General features: G+C 40.9%; 1 protein-coding gene across 1 annotated transcript in view; it reads left to right on the top strand.

Annotated features, from left to right (window-relative positions):
• Positions 1 to 25,207, top strand: part of arsj (arylsulfatase family, member J) — a 52,198-nt gene extending 26,991 nt beyond the window's left edge. The window contains exon 2 of the mRNA XM_034106487.2: positions 21,110 to 25,207. Coding sequence (XP_033962378.1) covers positions 21,110 to 22,508 — 1,399 coding nt within the window. The 3' untranslated portion in view covers positions 22,509 to 25,207. The remainder of the gene's footprint in view (positions 1 to 21,109) is intronic.
• The last annotated feature ends 1,327 nt before the right edge of the window (positions 25,208 to 26,534 follow it).

Below are 26,534 nucleotides of genomic sequence, written 5' to 3'. Positions count from 1 at the left end.
AGATGTAGAGTTGGATGTCATCCGCGTAGCAGTGATACTGAAGGTTATGGCGGCGGATGATTTTTCCAAGGGGGAGCATATAGGGCAGGGGTATTCAACTAAAATTCAACGAGGTCCAGGTAGAGAAAATGTCCCCATGCAAAGGTCCAGAACATCAAAATGTCTAACTTGCTTTATGAATTAATGTGATATATATTGACGTGTGGACTCGAGTCACATGACTTGGACTCGAGTCACCAATTTGATGACTTAGGACTCGATTTGACAAAATCACAAAACACTTGCGACTCGACTTGGACTTGAACACCAATGACTCGGGACTTGACTTGGACTCGAGCCTTCTGACTTGAGGTGACTTGATCATTTAATTCAGAGGTCTCCAACACGCCGATCGCGAGATGCCGCTAGAAGAGCAGACTCCAGTCGGGGAGAGCAGAATCTTAAGCCGCTTCAACTCTTGCTGAGAATCCTTGCAGGCGGGGGCGGGACTTTATTTTGCTGAGCCACCATACGGCCAATCATATGCGAGGACACACTAGGATCATACCATTATGTGAAAGAAGGGTGGGGGCCAGACGCTCGTGGTACAGGCCAGCTACACAGAGCGACGGGGGAGACGGGCAGCCGGATTTAACTGCAAGGGCGTCGGAAAAAGTCAAGAAATTAGCGAAAACCGAAAAAGTAATAATACATTATTATAAATTATAAAAAATAAAATAGTGAATCACAAACAAAAAGGGTTAACAGGATTTTCTACAACAAATAGGTAGATTGTCTCCGCAGTTACACTTTCTTACACACATAAATACAGCACAGTGTCTCACCCCGACCTATTTTCTGCAAATGTGCAAACACTTTGAAGTAGCGGAATCAATAAATTGGCATAGTTTAAATAAGTTAAAATAAGTAGGGTTAGTCGTCAGTTTGTTTAGTATTTGGCCGTGTAATAAGCCGGATAATGTGCAGTGAGCCGGTCATTATTGAAAGAAAAAAACACAGACAGTATGATCACAGAGACCGACGCGAAGCAAATGTTTACATTTGAGATGTTCCCGCATCACTGTGGTGCTCCTGTGCCATGCAAGTTCGATTTCACAGTTTGCAGGTAACACACTTTTTACTGTTGTTTAAAGTGAAGTGCTCTCACGCTGTTGAAGATGTTAGTCGGACTGTGCTTCTCTACGCCTTCGCCATTTTTTGAATGTTTTTTTTCCTCCTGTGACGTAGCCAGCGTCGCAAACAGAGAGTAACAACATAGACCCGACGAATCAACGACTGAATTAGTTGCCAACTAATTTGGTCATCGAATTTAATCGATTAAGTCGATTAGTTGTTGCACCCCTACTTGAGATAATTAACAAGTGTAGTTCTTTGCTGATCCCTCTCCTTTCTCATGATCATCGATATCGAGATCTTGTGTGGAGCCCCAGACCGAGGGCCATTGATTATCGATTGATGCTTTCTGATGATCTTGTAGCCAATCCCAGCCTTGTTCAGGTCTACAATCTTGTCCCTGAGGTCCTTAGAGAGCTCTTTAGTCTTGCCCATGGTGGAAAGGTTGGAATCTGATTGATTGATTATGTGGACTGGTGTCTTATATACAGTTAACAAAGTTGATATTGGGAGTACTTTTTTAAAGGAAGAGGAGTTATTTAACCGGTCTGAGGGAGCCAGAATTCTTGTTTGTTGCAAGGGGAGCAAATACTTATTTCTCACAGTTCAATGCAAATCAATTTTGATCTTTTATATAATGTCAATTTCTGGATTTTTTTGTTGTTGATATTTTTACTCTCACTTTTAAAATAAACCTACCATTACAGTTATAGACTGTTCATTTCTTTGTAAGTGGGTGAACTTACAAAATAGGCAAGGGATCAAATAGTTACAGGATTTCCTCCACTGTCTACTGTCAACCTATTAAAAGTCACCTATTATCCAAAATGCACTTTTTATGTCTTTTACACATAAATATGTATCCCCGGTGTGTAAGGACACTCAAAACGTGTCCGAAAATACAACCATCTCTCTTTTCCTCCTTACCCACATCTCTAAAAACGGGGTACAACAGAGCTGATCCAGATTTGCTGCGGTCATGACGACATTACTAAAATGTGGGCTGGCTTCACGCTTCAACGTTGCTGTATCAGAAACAATGCACAACGTGTTTTGGAAATAATACAACCCAGTCTCACGGCATTTTGTGTTATAGTCACGACATTTAATCTATTGATTTGTGTTCACCAACACGATTTTCTCCTTTTTTTCGTGTCACACAGAACGATTTTAAAAGCAATGTATTTCTATTGGTAGTGTGTTTCGTGCCTGCACCACGTCTTTTTGTCCGGTCGGGTCTTGGAAGACCGGAAGCTGTGGGGTTCATAAAAACATGTTCTTTATATATACAGTCTGTTTATTACTCAATATCAAGCCACGATTATTGAATTTAATTTTAAATCGTATAATGTCGGAATTTTTTTGCCGTCAGTGAGGAAAAGAAATGGGGCTCACAGCCTCAGAATACTGAAATCTGTATTTTTTGTAATCTTTTTTTCCTTGTAATTTGTTATTCTTTTCTAAATAACACACTGTTATTTACTCAACAATAACACACAATTGTCCTTGTTTTTATTTATTTGTTTAATTCCATTATCTCTGGCTTTCAGGAACTGAATTTCAAAATAAAATAACCGGAAACAGATACACACCTACTGAACTGATTAACCAAGATCCTCAGCTATGTTTTAAGCTCGCTGATTGGATGCTTTAGCCGCAATGCACGTCGGGATATGGTGTTTATGCAATATGAAATCCGAAAAACATTAAAAAAAATAATACTTTATTCCGAGTGTGCTTGCTTTTCTCTTTGGAAGTCATCACATAACGGCATTGTAATACACGGTTCGGCTGCATTCAATATTACACATCTGCCGTAGTTCTTTATTTATAGAGCCCTGATGAGAAGACTTCTGGACAAACAGGAAGAAATGCGTGTCCTTGCAGTATCAACACTAATTCGGCTGACTTTTATATTTGATCCAATTCGTAGATTATATTTACACCATAACGGAGCACAGCTGATAGAAAAGGACTTGTAGTTTTTAAAGATATTACTGATGTTCTTTAAATATAAGAATGTAAATACTGAGTTGAAAGAATAGTCAGGGGTTTTGGGTGATGGGAGACACATCTATGGAATCTCAATTTCAATAGCTTACCATTAAATGACGGATATACCTTTCTGTCTGTTTTACAAATTAGATATTAATGTGTAGAACTACAATATGTGAAATAATATAGCAATATGCTGTAAAATTATGTGAAAACATGAATAAAACTACACATCTTCAGATGTTATACATACATAAGTGTCCTACACTAATAATAACAAGTTATTATGGCTGTGTGTACCTTGTGTGTACCGCCTAGTGGTTAAAGCACGTTATTGAATTATTGTTTTAATGTGTTGTATTCAATGAAAAAAATATTAAGAGTATATACTTTTCATTTAAATTCCAATCTTTATTTCGAACAGATTGACAAAAAATAACAAATACAAAAATAAAAAATGTGAAAAACAAAATACCGTATTGTTAAAATACAGTATTTATCCACATTCATGATAATATTTATATATTCAAGAAAAAAAAGTCTTCATATTAATAATAATAATAAATCATATGTGTCCGAAAGGGAGCAGGAGGAAGCAAATGCTTCACGTAGTTTCAGAGTGCATCAATTTTAAAATACCATCTATACAATCCAAGCACACTGCTGATGCCGACAGCCCCGCTCCTGCCGCCTGCTTGCAGCAAACCACACTTGAAAGTGTGCGGGGGAGACGCCTGGACACGTCTACGAGCAGCAAACTTTCAACAAAGATCGCTAAATGGGTGGCGACAGCTTGCAGGCCAATTAACATTGTGGAGGACGAGGGGCTGCGTGAAATAATTCGGGTGGCATCCAACGAATTTATGAATTGCCTTCCAGAGTGTTGTGGCAGACGTCATTCTTTGGCGGGGGCTCTAAGGCCCCCCTCTGCCTCCGCGCGTCCTTTTGTGAATGGGTCAGATTAACAGAGGAAGAATTCACAGCAACCATTAGTAAAGTTATAACAAATATGCTGATTTAATGGCAAAAGATACAATAACACAACATCACGAAGTAATCCGGATTACCCCGGCCCTGGTCCTAATGCCGGGAGAACATCATCAGTCTTGACGGCAGGAGGAAAAGAGACCGGACACAAGGACCAGAGATGGGGTAGTTACTAAAAAAAAGTAATATATTACATATTACATATTACTTTAAAAAAAAAGTAATATATTACACTACTTCGTTACTCTCTACATAAAGTAATTCGTTACTTTACTCGTTACTTTACTCGTTACTTTACTCGCAGGGCCGGCCCGCCCCTCCCTGCAGGCAGATCACGCAGACTGCTAAAGTTTTAAATGTTCTCTTTAGTTCAGTTTCCATTATCGCATAAGACTGATCCAGATAGCTCCTGAATGTTTTCCTATCTGACCGTGGCTGTCCTCTGTCTCCTGCTATCTGTATATTTTGCGCAGTCTATCTCTGCTCACGCTGTTGCGTCAGCGTGTTCTCCTGCGTGTTGGCCATGTGTTGCACTGGAGCCAGACTGGAGCACACCGCAAAGACTTCAGCCGAGCACGTACGAACTGCGCATGCGTGAGTGGCAATAACTCTCCTTACCAGCAGGCGGCGGTAGTGTGTATTCGTCATTCAAGACAGGCAACAACCGGAAAACAGAGAAGAAGAACAGACTACGTGTGTGATATAAATAAACAACAGCTATGTGCGTTAGCTTCACCTTAGCATGTGTTCTTTGCAGGTGTTTGTTGAGGTTTGATTATGACTGATTTTAGAAAGTAACGAAGTAACGCGTGTCGGGGCAATGTTAGTAACTGTAGTGTGATTACTGAATTATAAAAGTAACGCGTTACACTACTCCGTTACCGACAAAGTAATATTATTACAGTAAAGCGTTACTTTGTAACGCGTTACACCCAACTCTGACAAGGACTCAACAGGAGATATTGTAAAAACAACAGGAGGAGCTGTGTGCATGATACTCCCATACAGGTCATCTATTGGCCCATATACAAACGATGGGCTTTCGTAGCGTATTAGTGCGCGCCAGCCGAGATGATCCGGAAACAGTCTCTCAGTTTGAAGCAAAACAAACACATCTGGCGTTCGCTGTCTCGTATTACTGCAGCTTTCACACACACACACATTCTTCAGACTTCTGTCTATAGCATATGTCTATATAAGGATATTTCCTCTCTGTCCCCTACACTTCTCAATGACAGGGAAGTTTTCACTCCTCATATCTCCAGCTTTTTGTTCATATACACTGCCACTATTAAATACAAAGTACTTAAGTACACACATGAATATATAAAAACACACTTCTTATATATCAGGGGACATTAAGATGAATATACCAAAAATACGCTGTATCAAACTTTCACTTCAAACTTTCAAGTTACTTCAATTTTCGCACAATTCCCCCTTTTTATCTCATTCTCAAGAGATAAACTTACACAAGGCATTTCCGTCTCCCAACATTGTATAAATCTATCAGAAACTGAGACCCAAAGTACTTGAAACCTTTGGGAACAGAACACAACTTTCCATGGCAGTGAAGGAACCATTAGAGGGCAACCTGAGTGCTAGAAAGCAGTCTCCTTGTGTGGTGAATCATCAGCCCCCCCCCCCCCCCCTCAGAGGAATACGCCAACAAGGGCAGCTGATAGGGAGAGGGAGATGCGGCTTTCCCTTCACTGGTGGAACTGATCAGAGAGAAGTAGACTCCTCTGCTGCCTCGACAAGTTCCCCAGCCCGCTGACAGCCGCTTCCGAGTAGTCGTCCTCTGCGAGGGCCACGTCCGTCCTGATGTCGTCCCCGGTCCTAGCAGGTGGTTTCCTCGCTGCACATTGGCACCAGCTGTCCCCCTTTCCTCCTAGGCGGACGGCATGAGAGATCCGCTGGGTCACTCGGTCGGGGCCGGAGAGCCAGGGGTTGAGCCACTTTGGCCTGATGACCTTCAGCCAGACGAACTCCGCTGTGTCGGCCTCCTGGGTCCCCCTTTGGCCCCAGCAACCTGTGTGGAGAAATCTGACACCAATCCCTTAAGACTACGCTCAGGGCTCCTGTCATCAAATGTCTTTCTATTATGAATTTAGATGAAATGTATATCCCCATAATGACCTAAACCAGGGATGGGCAACTTTGATGGTGGTGGGGGCCACATCATTGATGTACTGGCCACCAGGGGGCCACAGATTCACTTGGAACACACACACACAACAATTCCATGTGTTGTATGTAATTATTAACAAATATACTAAGTCTGACATCTTCATTGACATTTTACAATCAAAGGGAACATCCTCTAATAAGCTCACTAAACAAATATCAGTTCACAGAAATGTTATTTCATTTTTACAAGTGGCATGTTTGTATTGAACAGGTTATTAAACAGTGGAATAAAACTATTTTAAACTATTGGAAAGCACGGGAAATGTGTGTGCATTGAGATTAACCATTAGATGACATACACATGAAGTCATGAACACTAACCCAGACATTAGTTGTCTCACTTGAACCTAAAACACTTGTAGCCAGTCTCTGCATTCCCCTTATTCCACAATAAGGGGAATGTCCACACAGACACCTGTCAGCCCGCACTCTGCTGTTCCTCAGCGCCACTCCCCCTCCCTCCCGCTGAAATTATGAATGAAAAGCGTAGTAATCATAGATCACACGGCAGGGTCCGTGACAGTTTGTTTTCATCTGATTTCAAATAAACAAAGTCTTGGTTTTTAGAATATTAAACTTGTTTCGCCAAATTCAGATGATAAATACAACTTTTAAGCTTGAAAATGCATAATTACAAGCGGCAACTTAACGTCACAGCAGGCATAACAACAGCCGGTGTTTCTTTTGAGCGTTTCCCCGGGAAGCAAACACAATACACACAAATGCGTCACAGATTATTATTATTTTTTTTAATTAATTACGTTGTTTATAAATTAATCTGAGGGCCGCAAAAAGAGGAGGTGGGGGCCGCATGCGGCCCGCGGGCCGCCATTTGCCCATCCCTGACCTAAACAATAAAGTCTATGGCTTTTACTTCTTTACCAGGCTAGTTACATGATGTTGTCTAAATTAAATTCTGTCTCATTACATTTCTATGTTTTAGCTTTAACCGTAATATGTTCTTTCTACATTTCAAACCTCAGTTACTTTAATACCTGTTGAAATATTACAAAATTGTTTCATCATCACAGGTCAACTTCTCTCAGAGTAGCCCCTTGGCCACTGATTCTGCATCTGTGTTACCTGTTATAACTCAATCAATATTAGAGACATGTCAACCTCCATCAAACAGTATCTTATCCCCAGATATGGAGCAGGTCAATTCTAAAACTGTCAAACAATGGTCAGATTGAACATCCGAGTTGGGGCAGCAGGTTCCTTTCAGTCCCTAAATGAAAAATGTAGATTGTGAAGTTTACACTCCCCCTTTTTACACATGAACTCAGGTGTAACCAAAATCCTGTATGGGAAGAAAACCTTCAGGTAACCATTGATTAAAAGAAAATACCAAACATCATTCACAAATGTACATCCATCATTTTCCACAGTAAACACTAAAGTGAAATTAAGTGTTTCTCTCCATCCTTCAGTCCTAAAAGAAACAGAATCTTCATGTGTTAGTTTGAGCTTCACATTCTGCAAACTGCCACTGCCTGTGGGAGTGAAATATCAAGTAGATTAGAAACGGGTCACAAGTGCGGTTTTCCAATTCTGTGGAATGTTAGGAAATCTCTCATTTCCCACAGAGCCCCAGAATAATGTGTTAGTCCAAAAACATGCTTGATTAGTCATTGTTTTAAATCATGCAGTTACACTGATCAGATGCAGACATACACTCACTCACACTCACACTGTCAGATTGTAAAGTCAAGTTTGGTCAGGTTCACCCCAGAGTCAGTCATTGACAGTGCCTTTCTCAAGTAACACTGTCGGTCAGGGTCAAAGGTCAGTTGGTCTCAGTCTTTTTGGCCATGTGTCGTGCTCTGCAGAGACTTTGATATTTCAGCATAGGCCAGTATCCTTTGTCTACAAAAATCTGTCATATATGGAGCGCCATCATTAATTAATTCACGATTTCAACTATAATTTTCCAGATATCTCTAACTTTTCATCGGACCAGCTGTTTCCCACATTCCCTGAAAAGTGTTAGCCAAAAAGATTTCACTTCCTTATTGTACTACTACTGCAGTTTATTAACAACAATCTATATTAAGATGTCTAATAGATCTATTTCAGAAACTTGTGAACTTAACTCTTATCTTGAGTCAAACCATTACTAGGATCTGTGTAGCTTTGCATTTCATAGCTCATTATACCCATGTATCTTCAATTCTGGTATACTTAAAAAACAATGTTAAACTCTTTAGCAGTGTGTAGAACCCTGGGTGTCCGAACATGCAACAATTACTCCCTACTTTTTCAAGGATTTCCTATGGTAATAACTATGGCACAATGGTGAAATCAATACTTTATAGATTGGAATACTATATTTGGCTTGGCCCTAGCTCTCCCTTTAAATACCATAACAATACAGATTTGTCTTATAGAGTGGTTCCTAAAACTATCCCTGTAATGGTGATCAATATTGTAACAACTGAGATCAGTACTTTATTCACAAGTGAATAAAAATCTCTTGAAGAATAATTTGTTAACCTGATGAAAAGATTGAAGCATATGGTTCTACTCTGTCATGTCTCCCCCTTCATCCCTCAGTGTGTTTTAGGATGATTCTCACTTCACTTTAATAGTTTGCTCTTTACTGCTATTTTTAATTTACTAATTGATTAATTCATGGTTAATACATCTTCTTATCTTCACTTATTTATCAAGTCAATTCAAGTTCTTTAAATGTGCGCTTATAATAAGTGTGTTTATGTGTAAACTCACTCATTCCCGTTGATTCCCTTCCCCTCTCCTCTGGTTTATCTCAAGCCTTGACCCCGGCCACCTCACATTCTGCTCGACCATCTCCTCTGATTCTGACTCATCCCCCTTTGTCCCTCAGTTGTTGAATCCATTTTGCTGTAGTTCTTTGAGGCAGCCTTTGGCCCAGTCCCCTCTGCAGCCCCCTCATGCCACTGTTCTTGCACTGCTTTGCATTTCATCTCCTCCTTTACAGTCTCTCTGCTGCTTTATGGAGGGTGGATTATGCTCTCATGCCCCACACTTTGCTCTTGTGCCAAATCTTGTGGCTCAGCTTGGAACTTCATGCCCTGCCTGAGGGACTGATGAGAGTAGATCTCTGCCTGTCAGCAAGCTGTTTGGTTATGGATGCCACAGGTGGAGATAGTTCTGGCTGCAGTTCTTATTGTTGTTGTTGGTTTAGCTCTGGTTCTCTGTCTGGTCTATTGAGAAGGAGCAGTCTCCTGGTTGGGATAGGCCTTTGTTTGCTCCAGCGGATTGGGGTCTTAGCCGTCTGACATGCAGAGAGAGAGAGTCCAGGTCTCGGGACGCATTACCTATAGAAATGTCATGCGCTGCCCCTGCGTTTGAGCTCCATACTGTTTCAGAAATAATGTTTGATGTGGTTTGGAACATAATATAGCGCTTTTACAGGTGCTCAAAGACGCTTTACAGATATAGTGAAAAGAAAAGAACAACAAATAATTAAAACTGCGGTCACAGAAGTGCGCGCAGTGATGAGCGGGCCCTCGCGTCCGTGCGCCTGTCGGGGAGGGCAGCCAGTCGTCCCGGCGCCAAGCAGACGTGCGAGTCCTCCGAAATTAGCCGTTTGTCATTTCTATAATGTTCGCGTCCTCCCAGGTCCTCCGGCAGTAGGGGTGCAACAACTAATCGACTTAATCGATTAAAATCGATTACCAAATTAGTTGCCAACTAATTCAGTCGTCGATTCGTTTGTGACGTCATCACGTGTCTTTTAAGCGCCGTTAAGCTCCAACGTTATTGGTCTTTTTATCGGTAGGCTACTGGAGACATTAAAAAAATATATGTCATGTATTATTGCTACATAAGCATTATATCGCAGTTTTAGTGTCGCCAACTCGTTTCTAATATGCAAAAAGACAAACAAATGCGTCAATGATATATTTTCGATCTTTCCGATCCAGAAGAGAGATCTTTCTCTCTCCGGGTCTGTGTGCGAGGGGGCGGGGCAGTTGACACACACGCAGCTGCTACATGCAGCAACACACACACACGGAGGAGATGGCGGAGAGAACGCGATCCGAGGTGGTTAAACTTTACCCGTCTCGATGTGGAAAATGCTCGTTGCCAAATGTGCAATAAGAGTTTAGCATGTAAGGGCGGCAACACGAGCAATTTGTCTAAACATTTAGCAAATGTGCACCACATTCAGACGGAGGAATGCACCGGGTTCGACTGTCTTTCTAGTAGCGCTGTAGCCCCATCCACGAGTAACATTTCCACGTCAGGTATTATGTATGCTAGCAGCAACATACAGAGTTAACTACATTATACAAACATGGGTTAATGATTAGATGTAACTGAGTTATTTATTTTGTTACAGTTTCAGCTATTCTGTTTACAGTTCTGTCATCAGATTATTTAATACGATTTGTTGAAACACTGTTGTTTCTTTTGATGTGAAATATTATGTAGCCTATTTAATTTAAATAAAAAGCAATGTTAATTTTGTTCAAAATGTGTTTAATTAATTTAATAATATTTTTGAATCTTTATTGTCTTCATTGTTAGTGCCTAAACAACTTCAAGCTAAATCTAAAAGTAGCTAAATAAGAGCGTTTGAGAAATTGTGCAAGGCGTAATAGTCCGAATAGTCTAGTAATCGTATCATTAATCGATAGATTAATCGATTATCAAATTAGTTGTTTGTTGCAGCCCTATCCGGCAGCGACCCGGAAACGGATGTCGGCGCGCCGTCTCGAAGGAAAACAAATTTCTGGAAAAGCTCGTCAAGGATCGATTATCTAGGAAGCTGTCTGGAGGAGCCGTAACCGAGGATACACTGATTTAGAGGAGAAAGGAGAGAGGAGTCTCTCTGGAGGAGCTATAACCGAGGGTACAAAGATGTAGAGGGGAGAGGAGAGAGGAGTCTCTCTGGAGGAGCTATAACCGAGGGTACACTGATGTATTCTCCGGTGTCTATTTCAGCCAATAGTGATGTTTAAAAGAGGCGTGACGCATGGCTGGACTTATGTCAACGAAGCACAGCTCTGAAAACTGTTTGTGTTTGTTGTACAATCTGTAGGTGTGTTTTGTAGAGTGTATGTGTGTTGTGTGGGTGTGTGTGTGAGAGTTGATGTGCCGGGCAGACAGGCGGGTCTCAGTAGCTCAGTAGCTTAAGGTAGTATCTGACATATAAATGGTCAAAAAAGGTACATTCTCGGTTAGCCTAGGACAGGCATCCTCAAAGTACGGACTCTGGTCCGGATCCGGACCGAACCACAACTGTCTCTGGACTCTGAGCAAATTATACTTTTCATATGTATTATCTGTATTATCTGTGTTATCTGCGAGACATCGCCACAACGCAACGAGTCAAAATGATCCGCTATGTCCATAGACTGCAAACAGCGCTCCTCGGACATTTATGAGAGAAAGTCTCTAATGTCCGAGTGCAAGTGAATGCAGCACAAGATGCACGTCATGTAACCCCTCCCCCGGTCCTGGCGCGAGCGTGGACATATGATTGGCGGCGATTTCATTTGAACGGGACGGCGCAAAACGAGAAGCATTCGGACCCAAGCACTGAAGGAATGAGGTATTTGCGGTCTACTGACAGAGAAGAGACTGTCAGTTTGGCTGTACTCAGCATCGAATCAAAATGCACTAAAGTTGTTGATCTTACGTTTGTGAGGCGTTTTGCTGAACAAAATGGTAATCGCCGCATTCAGCTGTAATACACGTCAACTTGATGCTCTGCTCACGGATGAGCATACAAAACTATTAAGATGATGACCTTACGTGTGTAAATATATTTTTTTCTTTGAGGGGGTCTGCCCCAAAAAACAGTTTTAAGTCCTGAGAAAGTCAAATAAGACGGTGTGTAAAACTACACTGCCCAGCCAAAAAAAAGTAACCACTTTGATTTAACTAGGCCAGTAGGTAAGGACTTTCCACTGGATAATAACTGAAGTATAAAAGAATGCATGACTGAAGTGATGGAGACCATGTTGAAGGCAAACAAAAAGAGAAAATATCAGGTCAAATCAAGCAAATCCCTCTCTCAGATTCCACAGCAACCAGAAGAAAATAAATACTGGCTGGTGATTTGATTCATCAGCTTTGTGATGGAATACAAAATGCACAGTGCATTTCCTTAGCTGTGGATGAGTCCACTGACACCGCTGACAATGCTCAGTTGCTGGTGTTTGTGAGTTTTTATGATGAGGCAAAGGGGGAGTTTGTTGAAGATGTGTTGGACCTGAGGAACCTCAGTGGACACACAAGGGGGCAAGACATGTATAAAGCACTAATGGGAATGCTGAATGAAAAAGAGTGTAGCTGCCTTTATTCATAACTGTGCAGCTCTTACACTGCGACTCTGAGGGGTCAAGCACAGACACAATAACAATGAAAACTGCTGCATACAGATTATTTTTGTTTTTGCAACCTTGTGTTAAGAATCTTGTTGCAATTGTTTAAAAGTTTGAATGACTGTAATAAATGGACCTTTGTCTTATTGGAACATTTATTTCGGACCTTTAAGATTTGTATTTGAGTACCCCTGGCCTAGGAGCTCCACGTTCAAGCGATGGACTATTCCTTCGCAATGTAGCATCACTTTGGATATGTACTTAAATCAAAAATGTGCTCCGCAATTTAGCATCATATTGGATAGGGGCTGAACTTGTCCTGGATTGGAATTTTTCCGATCATTCCAATAGGAGGAGTTCGCAAAAATGTGCTTAAAATGCATTTTTTTAAATGGCCGACGATGAGGAATGTCTGTGCCAAAATTCGTGAAGTTCTGAGAAACAATATGTGACTACCACACAATAGTGAGCAGTGTTTTTGAAAAATTACGTTTTTTTTTTACATTCTCGAAAAGGTCGTGGGCTGTGATGTGTGTCCCAAGTTTTGCCTCCGAAGCTAATTTTATGCTATCGCAATTTAAAAACAAATATATAGGCCACACCCACATTCTGAATTTGTTGCGACACTTTACATCTCAGTTCATATTCACCCCCAGAGTATGTGTAAAAAGAAATTATATATTTTTTTCCGAGTACGTTTTGATTCATGGCGGCAATATTTATCGTCTGAACATACTCATTTTCTACGGTAATGTGTCCGACCCTCCACCGATGCTGTATACGAAGTTTGGTGTTGAAAAACTGAAAATTGAAATTTAAGTTAATATTTCACTGTTTTTAAAAATTATGCTAATTACAAAAAAATGTAAGCGGAGTTTAGGGTTCCAAGAGGATTATTTGTAGAGCAGGTCCACCCGGATATGTGTGCAAAATGTCAAGTCATTCTGAGTTACGGTGCGACTTTGTAAATCTATTCCGAAATGGGATTTTGATAGGTGGCGCTAGCGAGCACGTTGGAATATGTTAACCCATTGACTCCAGAATGTTGCAATTTGTACCGGTCCTGGCGTACGAGCAAAATTATACAACTTTTAAAGCATCCTAAAGCCCTCAAAAACAGGAAAGATGGCGACTAATAATAATAAGAAGAATTCCTCCAATAACAATAGGTTCCTTCGCACTTCGTGCTAGGACGCCATTGGGTCCTTGCGCTCCGTGCTCGGGCACTAAATATATATAGTTAAAGTCAAATTAAAATCAAGCAATACAGTTTTTTGAAGGTGCTGAGGTCAGTGCAGTCTCTGATGGGTTGTGGGAGTGAGTTCCAGAGTTTAGCTGAGTTTCTGCTGGTAGACAGCCTTCTCTTCACAGAGCTCACCACTTGCATGCAGACGCTCCAAAGGGGCAATCTCAAAATGGCAAAAGAACGGCAAAAAAAAACGTTCACAGAGAAGACGACAACAATTGTCACTTGCACGAAGCAAGATTATTCAAAAAACAAATGACCCCGAACATGAAATACCTTCACGGAGTGCGTTGAGGCGCAAGCTATCATCCAAAGAACAGGAGGGTTGAGCTAGCGCCTCACTGCAATCTTTAAAGGTCGTTTTCTCAAAATGAGTTTTTTCTCCTACTCTGAGTTCGAAATTTCAACTTCAGTAGCATATAGATACACCAAACCTTCCAGTTATATTCCTATCAATATTATGAAGGCTTTTACAGAAGGGTTGTTCATATATCATTCATAGCCTGAATTATACAACATTGTACACCTAAAAACATGGCGAAAATTGATATTTTAGGGCTGTTGACAGTATTTTCTGATTTATGGAGTGATAAAAAGAGATATCCAATATCCCTTCTGTAAAAGCCTTAGATACTAATATGACTACAAAATGAAACAATAATTTTGAACCTGGCTTTATCCAAAAGTTCAGATTTCGATTCCTGAAATGTGTTAAAATATGTGCATATTTAATGAGATAATGGATAATTGTATATTTAAACATGCTATTTTAGAAAACTTGTAATACAAAAAACAATTGCCTTATTGTAAGTAATTAGCTGGAGAAGTTTCTAGCTGATACCTTTAAGTTAAAAAACGTAACCTATTCACCTGAGGTGTCTCGCCTTAAGGCACTGTTCTCTATTATTCATTACAAATGCATATTTAAATGTAGTGACAGGAAGGCCAGGATGCAGCCACTAATTATCTCTTGAAAAAGTATGAATAACAAAATCTCATTGGCTGAGGATTTCAAAGTTTACATAAACATTATTCTATCAAAGATCTCGGTACATTATGTCTAGTAAAAATAAACTTAAACTAACACATAACCATCTAGCTTCCTGAAGTACGAGTTGGTAACATTCAGGCTTGTGTGTTAGCAGTTACAGTCGGCTTTTATATGGATATGTAGTGTCTATTGTGTTTGTTGGAGTAGGATTTGAGTTAAAATCACTAGTTTATTGGTATGTTTGGAATGTTGCACTTACCACTAGATGATGACTTTTCATGATCAAGGGAAAATGGAGGTTTTCTGGGCCTGACCACATTCTAGGTTCTCCTCAGACCAAATCTTCCTCTCTAGAAATCAAAACTAGACACTTTATTTCACTCCCTCTGCCTGCTGACAGCTTGACTGCACACCACTAACCTCAGGGAATAGCAAGGGAGGGTCAACAGAGTGAAGAAGGGGAAGAGCCATCAAGCTTCTTCAGTTCCTTTGATCTGGGGTGTATTGCTTTCAATCACAGCAGGCAGAAATGAAGTCAAAATGCTTCCAAAGCCTTGCTAGGGGCTTGGAACACAATCAATCTCAATGATGACAAAGTGGACTAGCCATATTTACGTCATCCTACAACTCATATTTCTAATTGAGTACATATATTTACTGTGTGTATGATTGGGGGCATTTAGCATTGTAAACTAAAAACCACTTCCTTTGCCAGGCTGTGGTAACTTCAGAGGCCATCCTTACCATGACACTACTTTAGGAGCAACACATTCAGGCAGCAGTTGACAGTTTCATGTGTTGGATACATTGAGTAGCCTTAAGGTAACGTAAATACGTGTAAGGCACTGTATAGAGCCGCTGTGCGGTTTGTCTGTTTTGAGCTACTCTTGGAGATGATGGTAACACTTTGAACCCCATGGTACAGGAGCTGGATAGGATAAGGTCTCATTTTAAGGACAACACAACTTAGTTTCAGGGGATATAATGAATACTCATGTATGGATATTATATTCCACTGTTAATGAATGATCCCCCTAAATACATACAGTAGTTACAGAGTTATTTCTCACTACTATTGCAAATTGCAAACAGAAGCGCGGAAACAGGGCAGCCTTGCCGTGTGCCAGAGATGGAGAGTGCCGATTTTCGGGACTCGTGACTCGACTCGGACTCGCGCACTGATTGACGCGACTCGGACTTGGACTCGTGAATTCTCGCGCACGATGACTTGGACTCATACTTGGACTCGGACTCGTGAATTATCGCGTACGCTGACTTGGACTCGGACTCCTGAATTCCCCACCCCACGATGACTCGGACTCGACTTGTACATTGACGCTCCGACTTGGACTCGGACTCGAGCAAGTTTTCTCTGGAGTCTGATGTCCTCTATCCTGGCGTGTGCACCTGTGAGGCGAGTTCACGTACTGGGCCCCGCTATTCCAGTCTAGAGATGTCTAGAGACACACCCCGCATCGTGCTGTATGCTTTCACACATTCTGCTTCCACAGCAGCGCAAAATGCTCGTTATGTGGAAACAATATTGAGACATATAGGCTGTCTTGAACACTATCATCAGAGTAACGTGATCCAATCAATAAATAAAGATTCAGCGGATAACACGAAAGCACATGGCTACTTAACATGCAGAATGACATCATTTTGCATGCTAAGTAGCCATGTACTTTCTGGGGCTAAATCTTTATCAGTAAACCGATTTAACCGGTCCTTCAAAATAAGAGTCCCGATCGTATTACTATCAAAAGTGCAAAACGAAAACTTTACCATAGGAAAATATTGGCATACAAATATAATCACTTCTCTAAAAGGTAACTCATTTTAAATATAGTTTATTTATATATAATAATAATAATAATAATATTAATATTAGTAATAGGCTTTATATTTGTATAGCACCTACTACAAGAATTGTAGCCAAACTCGCTTCACAGCAGTTCAATAGACACATTAGTCTAACATGACAGGATAAAAGCAATGTAGAGGAGCAGCTACATTTCAACACATATATATATATCCACGAAGATTAATACATGAAGACTTGTGACTCGGACTTGACTTGGACTCTTCTTAGGTGACTCGGACTTGGACTCGGACTCGAACACAGGTAATGATGACACGGACTCGACTCGGACACTCCTTGGGTGACTCGGACTTGGACTCGAACACAGGTAATGATGACTCGGATTCGACTCGGACACTCCTTGGGTGACTCTGACTTGGACTCGGACTCGACTACGACTCTCCCTTGGTGACTCGGATTTGGACTCGGACTCGAAGAGTGGTGACTCGGATTTGGACTCGGACTCGAAGAGTGGTGACTCGAGAGTGACTTGGACTCGTGAATTGGTGACTTGACTACAACACTGCCGTGTGCCACGTAGAATTGGAAATCTAGGTGACGACTGATTGCCTGTCAGAACCATAGCACTTGGATTATTATATAGGATCTTCAACATAATCATAGATGTTGCCCCAAAACCCATTATTTGCATTATATGCCACAAAAATGGCCATTCTAGCCTATCAAAAGCTTTTTCAGCATCAACTGATAATACGGCGCAAGGCGATGTTATGTCTGCTGCAAAATGAATAACATGCAGTAGTCTCCTTATATTATCTGATGAGAATCGGTTTTTCATAAAGCCTGTTTGGTCTGATATTGACATATGTGATATTTCAGTATTTTGAACTAAATCTACACGTTTAGAGGAGATTAAAATATAGTCTATCCTTGAAAATGTAAGATGCCTCTTATCAAAGAAAGTAAACTCTTTTGATATAGGATGCCTTACTCTCCATATATCTACCAATGCATAATTATTTATAATGGTACTTAATGCTAGGTTGGCTGATGAATTGCTTTGGGTATTCCTTGATCTATCCAACAATGGATTAATTACAGCATTCATATCACCACCAATAATAATATCATAATTGGTCATTTCGGAAATTACTTTTGAAAGTGATTCAAAGAACGTAGGTTCATATGAGTTAGGTGCATAGCATGCGATCAAAGCTATCTTTCTATTGCAAATGACTCCTTGAAGATAAGCAATTCTTCCTTCTTGATCTTGACCTTTGTTAACAATATGTAATTTTAAATTATTGCGAATTAAAATGATTACTCCTTTAGTTTTACTGTTTGAAGATGAATAAGCCACAACTTTATAAATATTATTCCCAACTTTATGTATATCTTCAGCTAATATGTGGGTTTCTTGAAGAAATGCAATATCAGCCTTTTTTCGACTCAAGACATCAAGACATTTTGTAATCTTTAGATTGAAGTTAAGATCGCATACGTTTAATGAGAGAACAATTAATCTAGTCATATGTATCGAACCAAATATACTTTGTGGACTTAGTTATGCATATTTTAACGTAATTTACAATGTCATATAGCAAACCCTGATTGCGATTTGGCAAGATTACCTCCATTCCCTTAATTCCCAACTTTGCTCCCTTCTCCTCACCCCAAACAAAAAACAAAAAGAGGGCCAATGAAATAATAATATGCAATATCAGCAGATAAATCATAATTTCCGTATTTAGACTCCTACAACTCCGCTCCATTTAGCAGAGTTGTGGCACGTAGAGCAGTAAGCACGCATGCTCAACATCCCCTCTAATGTAACAAGTTGCACAATACATTCAAAGCATTAAAGGTGGGGTAGGTAAGTTTCAGAAACCGGCTCGAGATACACTTTTTGTTATATTCCATGGAATGCTCTTAACATCCCGATAGGAATGAATATCTTAACTGCTTTGACAAATAATCCATAAAAAAATGTCATCTGTGGAACACCTCACTCCTATAAATATATATTATTTTTGATATATGGGCCACATTTCTTAAAGTGTAAAGAAAGATTTAAGCATTTATGTTCAATAACCAATACTACACACTATTGAGTAAGCAGTGTCATATTGTGCAGCAGTGGCTTTGGTCAGGCATATCAAAGGGGCTTTAAGTTACTAAGAACGTTTTTCTGAAGCAGCCACTGAGTTACTGATGATGTGGTGCTGTGGGAATGGGAGAGTCTTGAAATTCCAATGGGTGGAGAGGGTTTGTTCTGAGACGGAATTAACCAACAATTCTGTTTTACATTTTGTGTCTTAATAAAAGTCAATAAACCCCAAATGTTGGACTGACATTTGTGCCAAAAGCACTTGAGAGTTAACATTTGCAGTGAAATTAGTCACAAAGTACTTGTTTTCAACAGTTCTCAAATTATACATGGGGTCTGTACCTCAGTTATCAATAGTGCTGTGTAAGCTTGCTGCCAACATGGCTGCCTCATTATCTCCAGGTCACAAATGGGGCGAAGCCTGCGAGCTAGTTCAGGCAGTCAACTCGAGCACCAATGATACATTAACACGTGACGCACCTCCTCCCTCTTACAACCAACCAAACACATTCTCCTAAACATGCCTCTCTATTTAAGCTGCCAGGTCTTTCTGCCTCGCTATGCTGCTGCTGCCATTGCTGTGTTCACTTGCTATTGCTGCGTTCATGTTCATGTTCATGTTCCTGCTGCTGTGTTTCATGTTGCTGCTGCTTGCCTGCCCCACCACCACCCCAGCTTCCACCTGTAGGCTCGGGGATAGTTATCTAATCATCACTCAATGTTCTTTGTAAATCTGTGGAGTGATGAGGCCCGAGCCTAGACGCCAAACTCAAACTATATGCTCAGGGTCGGCTCTAGAACAAATCGAATGGGGGGGCAATCATTTACCAAGGTGGGGCACACACTGCCGTCAACAACCAACACACAAACACCAACGTAACTTCAATTTCAAAAAACATGCTGTAAAGTCTATTGTCTTTCACACACATTGCAGGGTGTAGTGCTATTTTCTAGCACACCTATGACCTGTGCATGCATGCACGGTTGTGGCACGACCACCAAAACAGAAACATATGGACATAGGCCACCATATAAAAAGTGTGCAAATGTATTTAGTATCCTATCCATGTGAACATGTTTTAGGTGGGGGTGGACCTAACCTCCTCTAGGAGGGTATGGGGGCATGCTCCCCCGGGAAGATTATTTTTGAAATATTGAAGTTAAATGCATCAATCTGGTGCACTTTGAGAGCAACATGAAGAGATCTATGGATAGCCTACATCTCTCAGCATCCATATGCAACAGAACTGTACACAGATTGACTTTTTCTTTATGGATATTTTACTAATCACCCCCCTTTTAAACTGTATTCTTGTGTTACTGTCCTATAGTATTTCATACACGTTTTTCATTTATTCTCTTATTCTTTTAATAACTATAGGCTAATGATCATATAAATGTGTTCCTTGCAAATACTTGTTTACATATAGCGACCAAACCGTTTGAGACCCACTGAGATAACCTACACTAAAGTGAACTATCTAAACACTGAGAGTCCTTACCTCACTGAGCTGAGGTTATACGATCCTCTCAGTCTGACAGGAGAGGACTCTCCTCCACCTTGGTGTAGAAACAGCTCTTTATATCCGTTAGCATAGCTAGCTAACCAGATGCTAACAACAACATTCCACGTTACCGCTCGCGCACTCACAAAATGCGATCGTGCCACACACACACAGAGCCGAGCTTGAATGAAACACAGAGACCCAGAAGTACTTGTACTGTACTGTATATCATATTATTTCCGATGGCTTTACTGTATAATCAGTGTAACAGATGAACAGATCGCCACCGGCTTTCATCTAAACACACAACCACGTAATGATAACAAAACAAAAGTCGGGGGTCATTGGTCAAGCAACACACCAATCAGAGAGCAGCAGTGAGCACACCTCAGGCTGTGTTTTATATTTGTATTCTTTATTTCTGATGTATTTCACACAAAAAACCTTTAGTGGAAACGTTTTCACTTATATGATTAAAAAAAAAAACGGCAAAGTGGCAAGGCTTGTCCATCCTGCGTTGGGGGGGCACAGTGACTCATTTGGGGGGGGCATGGCCCGCGAATGACCCCCCATGACTGCTTATAATAAACATATTAAGAAACACGTGAGTTGTCTGACTGAACTCTGTATCCAGTCTGGTCTTGAGTGACAGGCCTTCTCTTTTAGTTTTTTTATGACAAATATGATGGTAGATACTATCCTTTTATTTTAGTCTTGTGTAGCATTAACATGTCAAACAAGGGAGAATGTTGTCCTACTAGAGGTCAAGCTTTTATGAAAGTTGCATTTTGCTTCCAAACTGTTGTTGATGGCAGATATCTGTTTTTGTTTTGTAGGTATCAGATCCACACAGGCCTTCAGCACTCCATCATCCGAGCTACCCAGCCCAACTGCCTGCCCCTGGAAAATGTCACCTTGCCCCAGAAGCTAAAGCAAGCAGGCTACTCCACCCACATGGTGGGGAAGTGGCACCTGGGCTTCTACAAGCGTGACTGTCTCCCCACACAGCGTGGCTTCGATACTTTCTTCGGTTCCCTTCTTGGAAGTGGGGACTACTACAGTCACTATAAATGTGAAGGGCCTGGAATGTGTGGCTATGATTTGTATGAAGGCGAGGAGGCAGCTTGGGAACAGGACCGTGGATTGTATTCAACTGTGATGTTTACCCGAAAGGCTATCAACATCTTAGCCAATCACGATCCTCGCAGACAACCCTTGTTCCTCTATTTAGCTTATCAGGCAGTTCATTCGCCGCTGCAGGTTCCGGCCCGCTACCTCGAGCGCTACAAGGGGATTCCAAACATGCATCGTCGTAAATATGCCGCCATGGTGTCGTGCCTGGACGAATCTATCCACAACCTCACGTTAGCGCTAAAGCGCTACGGTTATTATGACAACACGGTTATAGTGTATTCCTCAGATAATGGAGGCCAGCCTTTAGCAGGTGGAAGCAATTGGCCCTTGAGGGGAAGTAAAGCCACCTACTGGGAAGGGGGGATCCGGGCAGTGGGTTTCGTTCATAGTCCACTGTTGGTAAACAAAGGGACAAAATGTCGATCTTTGGTCCACATCACTGACTGGTTCCCTACACTGGTGACTCTGGGTGAAGGGACTTTAGACGAAGATCTAAATCTGGATGGGTACGATGTTTGGGAGGCCATCAGTGAAGGCCATCCATCTCCTCGCCATGACATCCTTCACAACATTGACCCAATCTACACAAAAGCTAAAAATGGTTCCTGGAAGGCCGGGTATGGTTTATGGAACACGGCCATCCGAGCTGCGCTGCGAGTGGGCCACTGGAAGCTCCTGACGGGGGTCCCTGGTTACAGCGACTGGGTTCCCCCGCAGACCTTCTCCAACCAGCGGCTAACAAACCGGTGGCATAATGAGCGTGTCCGTTGGGACCGGGGTAAGTCCATCTGGCTGTTCAACATCACAGCTGACCCCTACGAGAGAGTGGACCTGTCCCAGCGATACCCCCACTTAGTGAAGAAGATGCTGCTACGGCTAGCGCAGTACAACAGGACTGCAGTGCCGGTACGCTACCCGGCCAAAGACCTGCGCTCTAATCCTCAGTACAATGGGGGTGTGTGGGGCCCCTGGTACAAAGAGGAGAGGGAGGAACCAGAGGAAGATGAGAGATACAATAACTTGCTCACCAACCACCTTGGAAAAAGGAGGTGGAAAAATCAATCAAACAACAGAAAGCTGAAAAGGAAGGTAGAAGAGTAGCCTCCCACATTTGTGAAAAAAACTTCAGTTGCCTTTCTCAGGGATTGACACTTCCTGTCTCAGGATTGTCCTCTTCGGATGATCTTACTCTCGCTAGTTTGAACTTGATTCCACTACATACTGTATGAAAAACAATGCAAAGGAACCTATTGAAATGTGTCAAGAGAATAAGAAAAATATCCTCTCATTCAAATACTGGCGTCATGCCCAGACACAACCAAGACCTCATGTTAATGTTAGGAGCATTTAAAGAATGTTCCTTTCCTCAGATTGTTTTGCATGTTTGAACACCTTTTGATTGTTCTGTAGATTGATGTCCCAATAAATGTTCCAAGACAGTTGCCATACATTTTGGTGACAGAAAAATAGAGTAAGACATAGTTCTATTATGTTGTTGATAGACACGATACAGTATCGTGGAAACAGATTGATGTGATGTTATGTGTGTTTGAATTTGGGTATGTTGGTTTTATAAGCACAGTCTGTCTAAAGCTTTAGAATAATAGATTTAGTTCCCTTTTAGATGGTGTCTGGCATATGGCCAACCCGAATGTAAGACAAGCTAACAAAATAAAAGCCCCGGACACAAAGCTCTTTGTTTCTGGTTTGCATTTCATGACAGAAAGATTTACTTTATTCTGATGACAATTGCTATTAGTGGTAACTGGAGACTATCATTATAAGAAGCTCACACGTCCACTAAGTATTTAGTCGTTCACTTAAAAGAGCCGGCTCTTTGAGCAACCCATCACTAATGTATTCATGGAATACAGTAAAGTGGCATATGACAGGAGATAAAAACCTAAATGCTTTATTGCAGTCCCCAGAAATGGCTGCCTGTTATGGTGTGCTGTACAATAAATTGTGTTCTAAAAAAAGAAGAAATGGAACTATTCACGTGGAGTGAAAATAACAATCTGTATAAATATATTTCTCTTAGAAATCTGTTGATAGGCACCCGTGTAAAATTCACAAAGCTCAAAATGTTGACGTCTGTCTTGAGCTGTTCATGAGTTGTGCAAGGCTTTGGTGTACTTTACAGGCCAATTAGCTATTTTAATGACACTAAATTACTTCTAAATGTACTGTACCATAAAAGATTTATAGTTCCCTAAAAAGGGAACATGTTCTGTGCTGCTGTTATTAGCTCCTATTTGTCTTTTTAATAAGCAGCTTTCAAAGACAATGCAAGGCTTTGACTCTGTTACAATCTGAGATCTTGAAATTATTTTGAACACATGAGTCAACAGGAGCTCCAGAGAGAGGGACTTTCCTAAGGCATTTTTTCCTTTAACCAAGCTGTAAGGCAATACATCAACACCCCATTTGTGCTCATGTGGAATGATATGAGAAAATACGCCTGACTGTAAGTGCTCCGTGTGAAACATAGTTTTAAGTCCTTGCATGATCAGGGTGGAAATAAGCTGAATTATGTGTAGCCAACTGGAAAGAGAGGACCGCCTCGCTGCCAAGAGCTACATGTGAAACACCATGACTCAGCTAGGCTGTGGCTCTAAAGCGTCTTTGCCAAAGTCAAGTGATGAAAAACAAGACAAATCCCAAGCAGCTGTTGCCCAAAAGAATCAGAATTAATTCAGAATCCATGAAACATCCTGAAACCCCCCCCAAAAAGCCAAAACAAATTGAAGGCCTACAGTCAGAGCGTGACACATGGCGGGCTTTGCTTTCCAGCTACTTGGCAAAAGTGGGACATTCCGATCATCAGACGTAGTTTCATCTGGTTGTACGAGCATTAGATGATGCTCTCATGTTTGACTGACATTATAGGAAATCCTGCCTTGGAAGTGAAAAAGTCTGCAAAATGATAAAGTTGATCTTTGTTCCTGTAAGAAGCATGTTGGAGTTCACAAGTACATAGTGTACCTGCTGGCAAAAAGATTGAGCATACTGTACTATTATAATTATAGAACAAGGTACATAAGTTTGAGCCACATTTATTGCAGCCCATATGAATATTAGGTTTGTGAAAAAAGCGAGTTAGTGTATTGATGGAAAGCCTCCTGGCTGCTGTCTCTCTGCAGACATGGGGATTTCCTGGAATGAACAATTTCACCCATTAAAAACTGGTCGTTTTCTTTGCATTAACAAAGGTCCAGCCCTCCAACTTTATACCTTATGTCCCAGTTTTGCTCTTCCTCCCATAATATCTTCACTTCTTTTTACTTTCATTAATCATATTTGCATTTTTTGTATCAGCCGACGGTTTCCTTTTTCTTTTTCTCTGTCATTAATCATGTGATCTTTTCATGTCCTCTTATCTGCCGTCTTTCTTCCCTTGCTCCCTGCTTAGCTCAGCGGAAGTCTTCCAAAGGTTCAGATCATGTTCAGGCCTGTGGATTGATGTGTTGGATCTTAAACACAAACACAATTCCTCCCTCTCTCAGCAGTAGTGAGCCCCAGGCCAGCTCTAACACACTTCCTCCTGATTTCTCTGCAAAGACGAGACGAAAGAATTTGAAGGAATCAGTTAATCAGCTACAGACGTAAACATGTACAAATTAAGATCGGTTAAACTAGTGTTCTTTTTCATCCAGCAGATTCCAAGCTGATTGAATCAGAATTACAGATTGTCATACTGGGCAGCTATCTTTGAAAGAACACCCTCTAGAACAGTGGTTCCCAACCTGGGGGGTGCAGGGGGGGCGCCAGGCCTCAGATGATTCGAGGCCAAATATCATATTTAGACTTTTTTTTTTTTACTTTTTTTTCTTTACATATAATTGTAAGGCAATACATGATTGTCACTAAAAGCCTTGTCTCTACATTACAATAAAATATAAAAATAATTGACTAATTAATTTCAATAAAAATTCAAGTTAGTATTAAAGGCATAAAAAGACAGACATGTATAATTTTTTCTTTGATAGAAATGTTTCTTCTGCCCATAAAGTGTCCAAACCAGGCTTTTCTGGATAAGCGCATTTTTAAAACATAGTCGTTGTCCATGCCGGTTTCAGTTGGATTATTTGTCACAGTTGCTCCGATCAGATCGGTCTCCTCCATTTTGTAGATTATTTACGATTTTTTAATCCACATAAACACATCGGCAAAATCCGGCTTACTTTGAGCATGTGTTTTAAACAGTTTAATCCCTTTGTGAATTGTTTCCACTTGCGCCGTCCTTTAATTTCTTCATACAGCGGGAATCCAAATGAATTAATCCTGAGTCCAATAACCATCAAAGTCGCTCCAATAGCTCCTTGATTACGCTTTCATCTCCTTTAACAACACACTTCACATTCATCCAGTTTGTGACAGCAGTTGTAGCATTTTGAGACTTTTAAACTTTAATTACCGCTGTTAATTACTCCCCCCCCCAACAAAGTACATTTACTCAAGTACTGTCCTCAACAAATCTGGAGTACTTGTACTTTAACTTCTACTCCACTATAAAGTTTGAAAGCAAATGTTCGTACATTTTACTCCACTACTGTATATTCATTTTACAGATTTATTTACTAGTTACTTTACGAATTGAGATTTTGACACACAATACTTAGGATACACTTTTAAAATATGATTATCTGGTATAGTTTAAGCCATCCAACATTATATTTAAGTAACTCAAACCATGAGGCTTTGCAAGGCACTTTATAAACTCAGATTTGAGATAAACACTGTATAAATAAACCTGATTATAGCTGCCATTGAAATGAATGTCTGAGTGTACTGTATATTGTTCTTTTCCTGAACACGTTTCCTATGTGAGGGCTTCAGTATATCTACAGTTCACGCATCCATCAATCTTGCTCCGGTGACCTGACCCTGGGTGGAAAGCAGCTGGAGAAGAGGTGAAGGTCCAGCTGTGGAACCTCAACTCCAACTGGATCTGACATGCAGGCCTCAACCCCCCCTTCCCCCTGGGTAAACTCAGGAGAGGGGGGGGGGGCAGGTTAGTGTCTTATTAAATTAAATAAGGTTCAATTACATTTTTGTCAATGATAATTTGAGTTACGACTTGGTCCTTTATAGTTTTATCATTACAAATATGTCAGATGGGGCAAG

This window comes from Pseudochaenichthys georgianus, chromosome 18, assembly GCF_902827115.2.
Source record: "Pseudochaenichthys georgianus chromosome 18, fPseGeo1.2, whole genome shotgun sequence".
Lineage (NCBI taxonomy): Eukaryota > Metazoa > Chordata > Actinopteri > Perciformes > Channichthyidae > Pseudochaenichthys > Pseudochaenichthys georgianus.
Note: the sequence above shows the minus strand (reverse complement) of the source record. Positions and strands in the feature narration are given on the sequence as shown.